Consider the following 16539-nt stretch of genomic DNA (forward strand, 5'->3'; position numbering starts at 1 on the left):
GATTCTTATGAAGTACGGTAATGAGTCACCCCTATCACTAGGCCCCCTTGGTCATAAATCACAAGAATGCACTTATACTCAATAACCATAGATATAGAGATAACAATTACATCCAATTCCCTACTTCCTCATGGGGAATTGCTCTCCTTTCAAGATAATGCCCTGGATGTCTGAAAACAGGTTACCCCTGTCACTAGGACCCCTCGGTCATACAATCTAGAGCATTCCCCCAAGGGGATCAACAATTATACACAAACATTTAATCAAACATGAGAATTAAGCTTAAACACAATACATACACATAAGATCAAATTGATACAAGGCATGATAATGTCATATAGATAGGAAATTGTCATATCCATGAGTTCTTACATTAATCCACATCACAATTACTCCCTTAATCTTAGAAAAATAGATCTACTCCATGGCACGAAGGGGAGAATCCAAATACATAAGAATTGAAAGCATCAAAACCCAACTAGAAGAGGAAGGGAGAAGAAGTTTATCCGATTGCATTGAGTGATGTTCAGATCCAATCTTTTACTTCCAGAGTCGATGAGATGATGAAAACAGCCTTGGATCATCTAATGGAGAGTGGGGAGAATGTAGATCGGTACCAAGATGGATCTCCCGAAGGGAGAACCTTCCTAAATTTGGAAAGGGGAAGAAATTCCTTAAATAGTGTTGGGCACTATCCTGCCACGGCCCATACCATGGTTGTGTGGCATCCACACGACCACCCTCAACTTGGCCTATGGTCAGTTGGAACGACCATGTAGATTCACACGGCCATGTTCTGTTTGGTCTCTGGACGATCCACATTGTCGTGTGGATTCAACTCGGCCAAAGTTTGCTCCTCCTCTAGAAGGCCACACGATCGTGTGGATCCACACGGCCGGGGCCATCTCCTTCTCTGCTTCTTGGTATGGCCGTGTGGAATTACACGGCTAGAGTCTTCTCCACCTCTGGTAAAGTGGCACGGCTGTGTGAACTTCACGCGACCAAGCCCTTTGTCTTTGTTTGTTCTCTGAATCGTCTACGAGCATCATTTTCATCCCAAAAGTGGCTCCTGTCAATAGAAAAATACACAAAGAGCAGATCTCCGATAGAGAAGAGTAATTATGCTAAAAATATAATAAGAGCTATAGAAATGTACAGATCAAGTGCAAATAAAATACATGAATGTGCGTTAAAGCATGCATAAAAGTATATATAATCTATGCACATCAAGCTTCATCCTCTCCTCCATCCTCTCTTCTACTCATTTACGAAATATCTTGAGATGATGTCCATTTACCTTGAAAGTATTTTTCCCAAATTTTTCATGTAACTCAATCACACCATAGGGAAACATGTGAGAAACGCAAAAAGGACCTTCCCACCTTGATCTCAACTTACTAGAAAACAATTTGAGTCTAGAGTTATACAACAAAACCTTGTCACCTACTTGAAACTCCTTCCTTAAAATGTGATTATCATGGAAAATTTTGGTCTTCTCCTTGTAAATCTGGGAGTTCTCATAGGCTTCTAACCAAAGTTCGTCCAACTCTTGCAACTGTAACTTCCTTTCAATCCCAACTTGATCCATGTCTAAATTACATGTTTTAACCGCCCAATATACCTAATGTTCTATTTCTACTAGTAAATGACATGACTTACCAAAAATAATCCTGAATGCTGACATTCCTATGGGTGTTTTATAAGTAGTCCTATAAGCCCACAAAGCATCTTCTAGTCTTTTGCTACAATCCTTCCTGTTTGGTCTCACTATTTTCTCTAAGATTTGCTTAATCTCCCTATTTGAAACCTCTGCTTATCCATTTGTTTGAGGATGACAGAGAGTAGATATTTTGTGCACTACACCGTACTTGTTAAGCAAAGTCTTCATATGTCTATTGTGGAAATGGGACCCTTGATCACTAACAATTACCCTGGGTAGTCCAAACACTATGTGAAAAATGACTTTTTACTTCGCCACAATTTACTTCGTCAATTTAAATATACGAAGTAAAAGTGTATAAGAAACTTCGTTGAAAAAATCGACGAAGTATATACAAATATAGACTTCGCAGATTTAAAAACACGGGCTTCGCTTTAAACTGAAATAAGATATTACTTCGGAAAGTTGTTAAATACCGAAGTAGTAACGTCGTGAATACAATTTTTAGTGTTTACTCCGAAGTAATAGTACAAGAGTTAACTTTTATTTTGAGACCACTTTTATTTCCCCCCACTTTTTCATTTTCTTAGGTTAGGGCTTCCCTCTGCCGAAATTGAGTTGTTACGTTGGACCTCCTCTTCCTTCCCCTTCATTTCAGTCCTCTCCGTTCCCCCTCGTTAGGGCTTCCGATTTGGAGTCTTAGGCAACAGAGACGAAGGTTTCCTCGTTAGGGCTTCCGAAATAAGGTTTAGCAACTTGAGCTTTCTTACGCAGGGTTTAGGTTGCAAGTATTTGAGATATACCGTATGTTTTCAATTTGACAGAGCTGGCGGAAGGCTGAGGTCCAGGTTTCTTTCCTTCAATTTTTTTTTCTTATTCTTTTTCTTTTTCTCCTCCTTTATTTTGCAAAATCATGTTTTAGACGGTCTCCAATTTGTTGTAGGTTTGGTGCTATTCTTCCAACAAAGACAAGTGTTTGGAATTTTTTTTTGCTTTTTTTTTCAGTCTCTATGTTTATGAGGTCATTACCTAAAGGGCCGATTCATGATGCTTTCTTGGAGTAAATACTTCTGTTTTCGATTGTTCTTTATTTGGTTTGTTGTTGTGGATCGTGTATTGTGGGATTGATTTCTGTTGTGAAAGTTTATACCAATTAAAATTGTTGGTTTTTGATGTAGAAGAATGCATTTCAGCTACACAAATATAGATTTTTATTGAGCACTGACAATACTTCATGAGATTTATGAGTCATCCCATGCTTTCGTTCTTTATAAATCCACATATTGTACAAAATGCGCATTATTTTTCTTCATGATGAGTAGAAAATATTGACAGCTGTTGGAATGAGTATAAAATATGGAACTGTGCTTGATATGAATTTGACTACCTTTTTGCAGTCTTACTCTAACGTTTGCTTAACATATATGTAGTATCTTCAAGTTTTGATCAAAGAACACATTGAGCTAGCGGTAAATAATTTTAGCACGATAATTCTGAAGAAGTTTCTTGGGATTCTGTTGTACTATAATGGATAAATCCTAGATTTACTTAGATAGGAGGTCCAAAGAGTATGAGGAGGGTGTGGAACAATTCATTAGAAGTTGTTTGTAGAATCCACATATCGACCCCAATTTAATTCATTGTCCTTGTTGCAAATGTATGAATCTTAAAAACGGAGCGATTATGTGGATTCGAGAGCATCTTTACTTCAATGGTTTCAGTAAAAATTATTTGAATTGGATTTGGCATGGTGAGGCTGCGGAGAAGGATAGATTAAATTCGAGTGTCAACCAAGAGCCAATTGATAATTGTCATGATGATTTTGAAATTGTTAATTTGTGTGAGGCAGCGTATGATAACCATACAGAAAATCCAGAAGCATTTATGAAGTTTTTGGAGGAAGCAGAGAAGCCACTATATAAGGGATGCAAACGTTACACAAAGTTGAGTGCACTTGTAAAACTATACAATACCAAAGCAAGGCATGGGATGAGTGATGCTCTATTTTCAGATCTACTAGCAGATTTTGGGGACATGCTGCCAGATAACCACAATCTGTCATCGTCAATTTATGAAGCAAAGAAGACGTTGAGTTGTTTGGCTTTGAGTCATGAAAAGATTCATGCTTGTTCCAATGATTGCATCCTTTATAGGAAACAATATAAAGACTGCGTAAGCTGCTCGAAATGTGGCTTATCAAGATGGAAGCTAACCAAGAAAAATGTTGAGAAGAAAGGTGTTCCTGCCAAAGTGGTTTGGTATTTCCCTCCCATACCAAGATTTAAGCGCATGTTTAAATATTTAGAAACTTCCAGAAATTTAACATGGCATGCAGATAGCACAAGAGTTGTTGGTCAGTTACACCATCCAGTTGATTCACCGTCATGGAAATTGGTGGATCATATGTGGCCCGACTTTGGAAGTGAGGCAAGAAATATTCGCCTGGCACTTGCAGCCTATGGAATTAATCCTCACAGCAATCTTAGTAGTCGCTACAGTTGCTAGCCAATCATGCTAGCCACATATAATTTGCCTCCACACATGTGCATGAAAAGGAAATTCATCATGCTAACGATGCTCATTTCAGGGCCGAAACAACCTGGAAACGATATCGACGTCTACCTTGAGGTTCTGGTTGATGATTTGCAACTGTTGTGGGAAGGAGTTGATGGAGTTTATGATGCTTATCGAAGGGAGGTTTTCACTCTTAAAGCAGTTCTTTTATGGACCATCAACGACTTTCCTGCATATGGTAACCTTAGTGGTTGTACTACACATGGTTATTACGCATGCCCAATATGTGGTGAGGATACTTATGTAAAGCACTTACAAAATGGGAAGAAAATGTCATTTGCTGGGCATAGATGATTCCTACCACGATTTCATCCATATCGGAGGCAAATAAAGGAGTTTAATGGCATGGAGGAACTTGGTGAAGCAGGTAGGCCATTATCTGGAATTAAGTTGTTTGACAAGCTTTCAGACATAACATGTGAGTTTGGAAAGAAAACAAGTGTGAAGGGGAAAATAAGGAAAAAAGCAAAGGAGAATATTGTGGAAGACATTGAAGAAGAAAAGTATGTTGGAGCTACAAATTTCAGTAAATGTTGGAAGAAGAAGTCAATTTTTTTCAATCTTCCATACTGGAAATACCTACATGTTAAGCATTGTCTCGATGTTATGCACATTGAGAAAAATGTTTTCGAGTCTTTGATTAATACTTTGAAACATCAAGGGAAAAACCAAGGACAATGCGGCAGCTAGGTTGGACATGGTTCAGATGGGAATTAGGCCTCAATTCGTTACTAAAATTGGTGAGAAAAGAACATATCTACCTCCTGCAGCATGCTCATTCACAAAAAATGAGAGATTACAAGTATGTAGGTCATTAATGGATATAAAAGTTCCGGAAGGTTTCTCATCAAACATGAAGAATCTTGTCTGCATGGATGAGATGAAGCTGAGTAGCTTGAAATCACATGATTCTCATGTTATAATGCAGTACTTCCTGCCAATAGTCATACGTAATTCTCTGCCAAAATATGTTAGATATGCTGTCATAAGATTATGCTTCTTCTTCAAAGATATTTGTTGCAAGATTATCGATATAGCCAAGTTAGATAAGCTGCAATCTGACTTGATCATTACACTCTGCTTATTGGAGCAGTATTTCCCCCCTTCTTTCTTCGATATCATGCTCCACTTATTAGTTCATCTTGTTCGTGAAGTCCAATTATGTGGACTAGTCTACTTCAGATGGATGTACCCATTTGAAAGATGCATGAAGGTGTTAAAAAGTTACGTATGCAGTCGAAAATATCCGGAAGGTTGCATTGTTCGAAGATATGCAGCAGAAGAAGCAGTTGAATTTTGTTCAGAATATCTCAATGACCTTGATCCTGTTGGGGTCCCTAAATCACTACGTGACCCAAACGCAAGCATTCCTAGATTCTCAGCAAGCAATTCATCAATCATCGTCCAACAAATTGATCTCCAACAAGCACACTTGACTGTTCTTGAAAATATAGAAGAAATATCTCCATATATTATGTAAGTGTACTGCATAACTAATAATTATATGTACTTGGCAGTCCATATGTATTCATGAAAATAAAACTTTAGAAGTAAAATTCTTCAGTGAACACAAATCCTTCTTGAAGAAAATGTTTCCCAAGAAACAGAAAGATGCAAGGTGGATACAAGATGCTCATAATAAGAGGTTCATTGACTGGTTTCGTGCAAAGGTGATGTAGAAGATGCTAACATACAATATTTGTTAATCATTGTTTTGATCACACTAATTAATAGGAATGCATGTCAGGTGGCTGCTGAAATCGATAGTTGCAATGGTGGAATGACATCGTCATTGAGATGGCTGGCCCATGGACCACGTGTGCGAGTCTTAAAGTGTGATAGCTATGTCATAAATGGCAATTTATACCAAACAAAAGAGCGGGATGATGAGAAAGTTTGTCAAAACAGTGGTGTTTCTCTACTTGCCAACACGATGCTTGTTTGTAGTGCCAAAGATAAGAATCCCGTGTTAGAGAATGTGACTTTTTATGGAGTTATTGAAGAGATATGGGAACTAGACTATCATCAATTTCAAGTTCCTCTTTTCAAGTGTGCATGGGTATCAAATGACAAAGGAATACAATACAATGATGAATGTGGCTTCACCTTAGTTAATCTGAACAAACGAGGCCACCAGAAGGATGAATTTGTGCTTGCAAGTCAAGTTAGACAAGTATTTTATGTTGCTGACCCACTGAACAAAGGGTGGTCAATAGTGCTTCAAGTTCCAAATAGATGTTACGAGGGAGAAGAGGATCTTTGGACCAGAATTCCCGAAGCTCGACCAATTGATAATGTTGATATTCATTGTATTCCTACACATGAAGGATACTTTAGATCTTCTAAAGAGGGTTTCTTTGTAACAAACAAGAAAAAATGATGTTTTCCACTTTTATGTCATCTGCATTAATATTTATTATTTTTACTAGTATTATTTTTACTTGTTCGTATATGTTAATGTTATTATTTGTATCACGTCTTCTTTTATTATATTATCACTGCAGACTTTATATACCATTATCTCATCATTTATTTTCCTATATGCAGGGAAAAGAAAAATGCGTCCTAAAAAACAACGAAAAATAGCAAAATATAATGAGCCACGTGTAGTTGAGGACACCGAACTACACCAAGATGCTGATGGGTTAGTAGCTGCAGAGCTATGAGGAGAGACTGAAATAGAAGAACCTCCTATTACTGGGCTGAAGAAGACTCGGGGGCCTACATCAATGTGCAGACTTATTGCTGCAGCAAGATGGGGAAAAAAGTCGACGATTGAATATGATGACATGGGACGACCTGTGTACAATCAAAATGGGAAGGCACTACAATCTTTCATAGGCTCTATTGTTAGATCCATGGTGCCTATTAACATAAAGTCATGGCCCACTGTTCCAAAGAACATGAAACAGAAAGTGTGGGAAGAAATATCGGTGAGTATAATCCAATAATACACTTCCTTATGAGATTGCTTATGTTTTTTTTTCATTGTGATTTTTTCAATATACAAACTGATAGCAATTACTGCTGTGTGTTATAGAATATCTTCGACTTAGCACCTCAAAGCAAGGCGGCAGTGATGAGTTCAGCAAGCCAGAAATGGAGAGACTTCAAAAACAAACTCAACAGTAGGTTTGTCTGGCCATATAGAGATAATCCTGAAAAACTGAGGTCACCACCGGAGCAGTATCAGATCCCATCTGCAATTTGGAAAGCTTTTGTCGATGAGAGGCTACATCCATCTTGGGAGGTACTTGATGATATTATCATGTTATATTTAAATTATTATATGCACCAAGATTTAAAACATTTAGGGCATTTAATTAACAAAATGAAGTTCTGTACAGCAGGAATATATATAATAAGTTCATGTACAGCAGGAATATATATAATAAGTTCATCATACTCCATCCTATTGTTTTTAAATTCTAGCCATTCTTCTAAAAATTTACTTTTTTTTTACGTGACAGAGGTCACTCATGAAAAACAAAAGGAACGGGCGAGCAATTGCAAGTATCATCACAAAATGTCTCGCAAGGGTTACATTGGATTGGAGACTGAATTGGTAATCCATGGAACATTATATTATCCTTTTCATGTAGTACCTCATGTTTTATATGATCGTTTTTTGGAATTATAGAGGCAGAGAAAAATATTCAGGGAGGATGAGGAAGTTGATAGGTCATTCCTTTGCCGTAAGGCCCGCGAAGACAAATCCGGAAACATCACAAATACAGAGACTGCTGAAGTTGCTGAAAAAATTGTATTATTTTAGTTTTATTTTGAGTTCATTCATAATAAGTGAAAAAAGTGTCTTCATTGGATATTTAATGTTACCTCCATATTTTTAGGACGATTTGTTGGACAAAAAAAAGAGGGGAAAGTTCATATCTTCTGGAAGCAATGACGTATTAACTACTGCATTAGGGAGCCAAGAACCTTACGGAAGGGTTAGAGGTGTAGGGGGATTTGTGAAGCCCCAAGTCTACTTCAAAACTCCAAGGAAGAAGAGGGAGTTGGTGTCAAAGGCTTTGGCTGAAAACTTTAAAGAGCAAGCGGAGGAAACAAAGAGTTTGAAAGCTGAAGTTGAAAAACTGAAGGCTCTTCTTGCTCGATTTATGCCAGAAATAAGTGATCGAGTTTCTGAACGTGTAGCATCTAACAAGTCATCGCACATGGCAGTTCAAATATTGGAAGATGATGTGGAAGTTTTTGAATGCGACAATTCATTCAATGAGGTTTTGTATTATATTTGGTACATTAAATTTGTTTCCTAATTTCAGATATTAAAAGATAATATCTTATTGTTCAGGGGAAAAAATGTCATTTGGCTCTGAAGAATAAGGGGAATGTGGTGGCATATGGCACGATAGTATCCGACGGAGGCCCAAATGTAATGCTGCACAATGCTCCACTTGGGGAAGGCAACTTAAAGGTGTATGTTGATGTTGTTTTACAGGAGGAAGCGGAGCTTCCAATTCCTCTTAAGTCGGGACAAACAGTAATGGTAGATGTTGTTGGAACTGTGGTTGGCTGGCCAAAAGAATTGGTGATATTTCCGACGATAAAGGTATTTTCAGTTCACTTTTCTGTTGCTATAGTTATATATTTTGCTACAATTATTTAAAATTACAGAAAAAAGGAGAAACATGCACCACCATTTGCTATTTTGGAGGTTCCTGAAAGTTGAAAGTGCTCTACCAATGTCATGCAAGTTTTTGTATTCTTTTGTTGTTAGACTGATGACTGAGGAGGAGACCATTCCTATCGAATTTGATGAAGCCATGTTTGGACGTAATGTGAGTACATCGTTGTTGAGAGAGGATGTCATGCGCTGTATGGAAATGAGAGAGATAGGGTCCAGGCAAATTTTGGTTTACATGGGGTAAGTTATGTCTTATATACAATTCTTCTCTTTGCATGAGTTCATGTCTTAAGTAACCATGTTTTTTATTACTTGAATGCAGTTACTTGTACAAGTACTTGAAGGAAACAAACAGGGCTGAGTATATGTCGTTTGTGGATCCCAACAAAATACCAGCCGCTCAAGATGGCAGTACCTCTTCACAACACATTGCTAATCAGTTGAAAGCATCAAACGGAGACAGCATATGCCTTATCCCATACAACACTGGGTATATTTTTAATCCCTGCTCAATTCCTAATACATAGTAGCTTAGCTATATATTGACAATCGTGCAGGAACCACTGGATCTTGACCGTTATAAACGATGACAAAGATACAATTTATTTGTTGGACTCAATGGGTAATAGGAATCGAGATAACGCTTGGAAAACTACAGTGTGCAAGTATGTTTTAGATTATGTAGATTGTGAATAGATTGATTAGCAAATATGAAATAAAATAAGTTCTATTTTTGCAATGTAGTGGAGTGAGGACGTACCTTTGTATGAGGGGTAATCCAAAACGACCAACTTTCAAACAGTTGACGGTATGTCTTATTGAAAACATGCATTCCTGATTCTTATATATTTGGTTTTTCACTTTGCATTAACATTGATTCATTAGGGTAATCTCAAACAACAAGGTTGTGTTGAATGTGGATATTGTGTCATGCGGTACATGAAAGAGAATGTGAGGATCTACAGTTGGAGAGGAAGGTGTGTGAATTTCTTCCATTTTGAACAGGAATGCACATACTGAATCAAATCGTTCACACCCTGCTACTGCTTTCTTCTCATGCTTTGATATGGCTTCTTTCCTTCTTTTTTTTCCTAGCCCTTAGATGACACCCTGTTTATGGTTTTATACAAAACTGTGTTATGCATAGTTCTATTAGTAGTTGGGAGAAATTAGTAACTGATTTGGGCATGGTTACCTTATAGACCTAATAAACTATTAAATTTCTGCTTACCGATGATTGAGAATATAGAAGGCTGTCAAGAAACAACTATTTTTATTTCTAGAGCAGTAGTTACCTTCACAGGATGTGTACCCATCTCCTTGATATGGGACATTATTCACTATAGGGCATACACAGAGTCTACCTCTGAAGGTATCCTAAAGAATTCAAATTGACATAATTTATCTAAAATGCAACTTCAAAGCCTATAAACAATGTGATTAATGACAAAGTACCTTGCAGGCTGTGATATTTAATTTTGGGTGCTGCCAACAACCACCATTTGATTTAAGGCACTCATTTGTTTTAATATCTGAAAAAAGAATAAAGCAAGCATGAACCACCCACTCATTTTGGCATGCAGTTCAGTAGAAATGAATAGTCATGCAAACCTCCATTCAAGCACACAGGAGGTTCGGTAGACTCTTTGAATCCTGCACATATAGCTTTCAGCACAACACTCCTCTCTAATTTTCCTTTTTGTGGACAGAAAAGTATAGTCTTGCTATTAGCACTAATGTTATAAAATGCTTTTAATTAATACTAGTCATTTGCTAATAACAATGACAAAACCTTTCTAGACACGTGCTTAGTTTAAATCAAATCCAATAGAACCTTAGGCATCAAAATATAAACTGTATTATGAGTTGAAATTCAGATGTTTTAAGATGAGAGACAAGGGATCATAAGTCATACCTCGATATTGAACATTATTTATGACCAAGGTGGGTAGAATACTGACATCTCCACAAGAACCATGCCCAAGCTACCATAAGAAAATGTTCAGCATATCAGCTAGGCTACTTGAAAGATGCAGTTATCTGTCCACACCGCTAATTCAGTACTTTTGTGTTGTGTGATTATTGAGCAAGTCTCATTGTACAATTTTTTGCTTTTTTGTCATAGTGTATGTGAAATTGAGAATGCAATACATTAATTTAATTGAGCATCTAATCACCATGCGATTGGAACTACTAAAACTTAAGGTTCAAAAAACTATTGGATCATTTTTATTGCACATTTGATGAAATGTTATTGTTACTATAAGAGTGCATATAACAATACATATTTATTTGTCTTATCATGCTTTTGTTAATTTAATTCATGATTTTTTTGTCAACTTACTGTGTTTTGATTTAAAGTTTTCAGTTACAAAATATAACATGAAGTTTTCAGTTTTCAGTACTATACGCAGACACAATATGATGAAGTGAGAATTGAATGGAGTGAATTTGTGTACTCGTATTTGAAGTGAATTGCAGGTTGTGTGAATGAACCAGTACATGTTTTTGGTTTTTTATGGCTTATTTTGATCATATTTAGGGAGATTTGTTTTGTATAAATATATGCTGAAATCATGGCTTATTTTCATCAAGGCTTATGAAGTTACCTTTTGTGATGCTCAAAATTACTGAAGTCTAAAAATAATGAAGTAAAAAGAGAAAAAATACTTCACTTTATTCATAAAATCCGAAGTAAAATCTACTTATAACTTCGAAGCAATACAATTTGTTGCTGTAAAATAGTATCAACTACTTCGGTTATTACCAAAAATTCCGAAGTAGTTTCTATCTATTACTTCGATCCAGAACGAAGCTAAATGTAATTTAATCGATAATTACTTCAGGAATTAACGATATATGACGAAGTAAAAGTAATCCATTACTTCATTTTTAACCGGAGTTAGAGTAGGTATATTACTTCACAACAAATACTAAACGATGAAGTCGAAAAGGATTAATTACTTCGGTGTTTTTAAAAACCGACGAAGTTATATGCACTTTTTACTTCGTAATATGTTCGAACCCGACACCCAATACAACTTCGTTTTTTCTAGGCCTACGACTTCGGAGTTTATCCGAAGTAAAATGAATCTGTTTACTACACGCGTGTCTATTTCGGTAAAAACAGGTCTTTTACTTCAGGTAATCAACGAAGTAAAACGTCGTTTTTCACATAGTGTAAACCTACAAAAGATATGAGACCTAATAAAATCTAAAACAACTGAAGAATCATCAGTCCTAGTGGATATGGCCTCCGCCCATTTTGAAACATAATCAATAGCCAAAAGTATATATGTGAAACCAAAAGACACTGAAAATGGACCCATGAAATTAATATCCCAAACATCAAAAATGACACAGAACAATAGAGGCTACTAAGGCATCTCATTCCTAGATCCTAAATTCCCAACACATTGGCACCGTTCACCTACCCTATAAAATTCAAAGGCATCACGAAATAAGGTGGGTCAATACAAACTAGAATACAACACCTTCCTAGTAGTTCGTTGTGGGACAAAATGCCCCCACAAGTCAAAGAATGAAAAAAAACCAACACAGAATAAAACTCACCATTTGGTACACAATGTCTACTCACTTGGTCACTATAAAATCCCCACAAATAAGGATCATGCCAAACATAATATTTAGCATCACTTTTCAACTTATTGGTATGGGCATGTGTGAAATGTATGGGTAAAACCTTAGCAACCAAGTAATTTACAAGATCTGCATACCATGGAAGTTTACCTTGCAGTTTTACAAATTGCTCATCTGGAAATGAGTCTACTATGGGTGTAAGCTTCATGTTCCTCTTTATTCTGCTTAGGTGATCAACCACTAAGTTCTTCCCGCTCCTATCACGTATCTCTACGTCAAATTCTTAGAGCAAAAGCATCCATCTGATAAGTCATGGTTTTGCCTCTAGCTTCTTAAGAAGGAACTTAAGTGTTGCATGGTCAGAATAAATCACCACATGAGAACAAAGCAAATATAATCTAAATTTAACTAAAGCAAAAACTAAGGCAAAAAACTCCTCTATGGTGGTGTAATTTACTTAAGATGAGTCTAATGTTTTTGAGTCATAGTAGATCACATGTGGAGCTCCCTCAACTCGTTGTGCTAAAATTTCCCCACTGATGTGATAAACTGCAAGTGCACGGTCGTCGTCAAGTAATAAAATTTATAAGTCGATCCCACGAGGATTGAAGATTAAATTCTAGATGGCTTTACACTTTGAATTTAGATAGACAAAATAGATAAGAGATGATAAGTGTTTGTTTTGAGATTTTCAACTAAAATGTGAAAGTAAAAGAAAGTAAATTGAGGAAGTCCTTAGTTCAGTGAATGTTCTAGGCCATTGGTTTCATTGTAATGATGAATGTTGTGCTATGAATTTGTTCTTCCCTAGTTCTCTACTTATATGATTGCAAGACAATCTAAATTACCACCAAATATCATCCCGTGACTGTGTATCGAAGTACTTCTCCTACCAGTAACCAAGTATGCTATCAAGTGAAGAAGTAATCTAGAGAGTCTGGATTTTCAATAGAGTACCTCCTTTCACAAGGTCTCCCTTGGGCTTACGTCTCTAGATTACGTAGGTCACTTACGTAGCATATGATTAGGAGAAGCTCATTAGGTCAAGTGATAGACTTGTCCATATATAGAATTGTTCTCCCTTAGGAGGTTATGTTCCCTATAGAAGGATAGTTACCTTAGATATTCAACTCCAAACAAGTATCCTAAGGCCATGTTGAGCTATATCAGAGCGTACACTCAGAAGAGACAACAAACTATGCATCTATCCAATAAAAATTTAGGTTCATGCTCAGACCTAGATATAGACACATAGCAATGTATCTATTACAGAAATAAGATCTAAACATATAAAAATGCAGTCTAGATAGATAAATTCATATCCTTAAAGAAAGTCTTCTTACAAGCATTTCATCAAACAGAATATATGCATACAAGCTTTATCAAACAAGGAAATTGGTAGTTCAATAGATTTTACAACATCCACACATTATAATTACTTCCTACATCCTAGAACAGTTTAAATCTACTCCATAATAGCTAGAAATGTAATCCAAGACTCATAATAACATAAATCCAAGAGGAGGAGGAAATCTTATCCTTTGATGTCGAGTTGCACCTTTCGATGCAGATCTTGGCATGTCGACGAGGATGGAGCAGCAGGACAACCTTGGATTGCCCAGACGACACCTTCGGATGCAAGAATTTAACCTAGATGGTCTCCTCCGGTCTACCAAACTTCCTCCCTTGTGGAGGAGAAGTGCCCCTCTTATAAAGGTCAGGCACGAGGTAGTCGTGCCTCTGGGCACGACCAATCCATTCCTTGGGTGTCTAGTTGTGCCATCTGGGATGACCAGAACCAACTTGGCTCTAGTTCTGGGCCCCTGGCCATGCCATATGGCACGGCCAAAGCAGAGCTTACTCTGCTTCTTCCTTCTTGGCCATGCTATTTAGCGTGGCTGGACCTTCGAATCTTTGTTTTGGATGAATGGTCGTGCCACAAGGCACGACCAGGTCCAATTCTGCTATGGAAGTTGGAACAAGCAAGCTCATGATTGTGCCTTTTTTACACGGCTAGTTCTTCAAAATTGTGAATTTTTTGTCTTTCGGAGGCATGGTCGTGCCTCAGGGCAAGGCCAAACCCAACTCTTCTCTAGAAGTAGGCATGGCTTCCCCTTTTCTTGCATTATTTCTTCTTCCTAGTAGTGCCATTCGGCATGGCCTGTCTTCATTTGCTTCCTTGGTTATGCCGATGAGAATGGCTACCTTCTGGAACATGACTTGGGCACTCCACTCTTTCACTTTCCTCACCACAGGGAAGAGATCTTCTTCAAGTGATCTTCTTTTGCATCCTTAAATCTTTTCCCGCTCCAAACTACTCCTGAAAATGATACAAACACCAAGCAAATCTCTGGATGAAAAGTTATAATTATGCTCAAATGAGATAGAAAAGGGTGTAAAAGCATACATCATAGTTAAATGAATACAGAAAGATGTGCATTAAATGATATAAAATAACATATATAATCTATGGACATTGCACCCCAAACTTAAACCTTTACTTATCCTCAAGCAAACCATGCAATCTAGAATCATGAGCTAATAATGAGATTCCTAGTGATTCTACTCAGTTCTACCAAACTAGTGAAACTGATGAGCATAATCAAGAATAATCTATAAGTAAGCATTTTATTGTTATCGAATAAAATTTTACAATCTAGAAACATATGTAGGAATAAATGCATCATAATCCTTGGCAAATCAATTTAACTCTATCAAATAATTTCAATAGTGAGCATGATCATGAATGGATTTAACTAGCCTATGAATGAGTTCTCCATGCTCAGTGTAAATAGTGACCTAAATTTCTCAAGTTTCAATTCCTAATCTTAGTCAAGCCGTCATTCAACCATCTTTTCCTTTTATTCCTGGCAATAACACTGCTTGGTTCATCTATTTTAGATCTACCCAAGGTCTAAAAATGTGCTCGATAACAAGAGAAATCTAGTGTTCATTTTCCTAGTAACCTAACTGAGTCTCAAAGAGGCAAACATCTAGTTTCCACTCATGACAACAATTTTTTTCAATCCCTTATTTTATATGCTTTTTTTATATTTTTTTAATTACAAATTTGTAATGATGCAATTAGTGGGATTTTCATTTTTCCAAATGAGTTTTAATGTTTCGAGCATCAATCTAATAGACAAGGTGTAGTTAAGAAATCATCATGGGAAATTAAGTACTCATCAAATTCAATGAATCATGACTATTTTGAGAACTTTCAACTATCAAAATAAGGCAAGGTATATAGAGATCCTTAAGCTAGACTACAACCAAATTCTTTTAATGAAAAATAATGTTCATGTCCTACTATTAATGATAAAGATAGATCACCAAACATATTAGCACACATATCCTAACAACATGAAATATAAACCGTAAACGTGCGAAAAAATTTATTATCAAATAAGTGTCCTGCTCATTTTGTTCCACTATAGATAGAAAAATATATCACTAAATATACTAGCACTAAGAAGTGTAACTCATGAAATTTAGATAATAAGCGTGCTAGTAGTTGTTAGGATGTATACTAAAAGCCTAACTTTTGGTATAAACATTTTTCTAGAAATAAGAATCACATTGGTCAAATGTCTACATTTATGATAAATGTAATTGTTCAATTAATTTATATTGTAGATAACATAGTGTGTGGTGTCACACACAGAAGATCATGTTATCGGTTCCTTATAAATTATAAACAATAGCTCACGACCAAGATGGAAAGGAACAAACCATTGGAAGGTCGTAGTGTAATTAGGTATTAGTTTATCATAACTATATAATTACACTAGTACACTTAGAGTGTATTGAGTAGGACCATTTGAGGTCGTTTCTTTTATACTGACTTTATAAAGGAACAAAGACCTCAGTTATTATGGAAGTGTGTGCTCTTAATCCTAATATAATAACAAGCACATATATTTGATATTTATTTCTTTAATTTATCAATGGGTGAGATTTAGTTTGATAAATCAATAAGCCCGATAAGTTGGGAAATGATATCACTTATAGTGTGTGTTGTTGATTATAGAAGGAAACTGTGTCCTAGTAATCTAGGTTG

At 36.4% G+C, this 16539-nt stretch overlaps 1 protein-coding gene and 1 long non-coding RNA gene across 2 annotated transcripts; both read left to right on the forward strand.

Annotated features, from left to right (window-relative positions):
• Positions 1 to 3343: 3343 nt before the first annotated feature.
• LOC121999419 lies at positions 3344 to 4528 on the forward strand. The gene is made up of 2 exons (XM_042554104.1): positions 3344 to 4157; positions 4248 to 4528. The coding sequence occupies exons 1-2, from the start codon at positions 3344 to 3346 to the stop codon at positions 4526 to 4528; spliced, it is 1095 nt and encodes a 364-aa protein (XP_042410038.1).
• Positions 4529 to 7704: 3176 nt separating this feature from the next.
• LOC122000587 lies at positions 7705 to 8107 on the forward strand. Its single transcript, XR_006117180.1, has 3 exons — positions 7705 to 7799; positions 7875 to 7997; positions 8086 to 8107. It is a non-coding gene; the product is annotated as an uncharacterized LOC122000587 (long non-coding RNA).
• Positions 8108 to 16539: the final 8432 nt, after the last annotated feature.

The sequence above is a fragment of the Zingiber officinale genome, chromosome 7A (genome assembly GCF_018446385.1).
Source record: "Zingiber officinale cultivar Zhangliang chromosome 7A, Zo_v1.1, whole genome shotgun sequence".
Classification (NCBI taxonomy): Eukaryota; Viridiplantae; Streptophyta; class Magnoliopsida; order Zingiberales; family Zingiberaceae; genus Zingiber; species Zingiber officinale.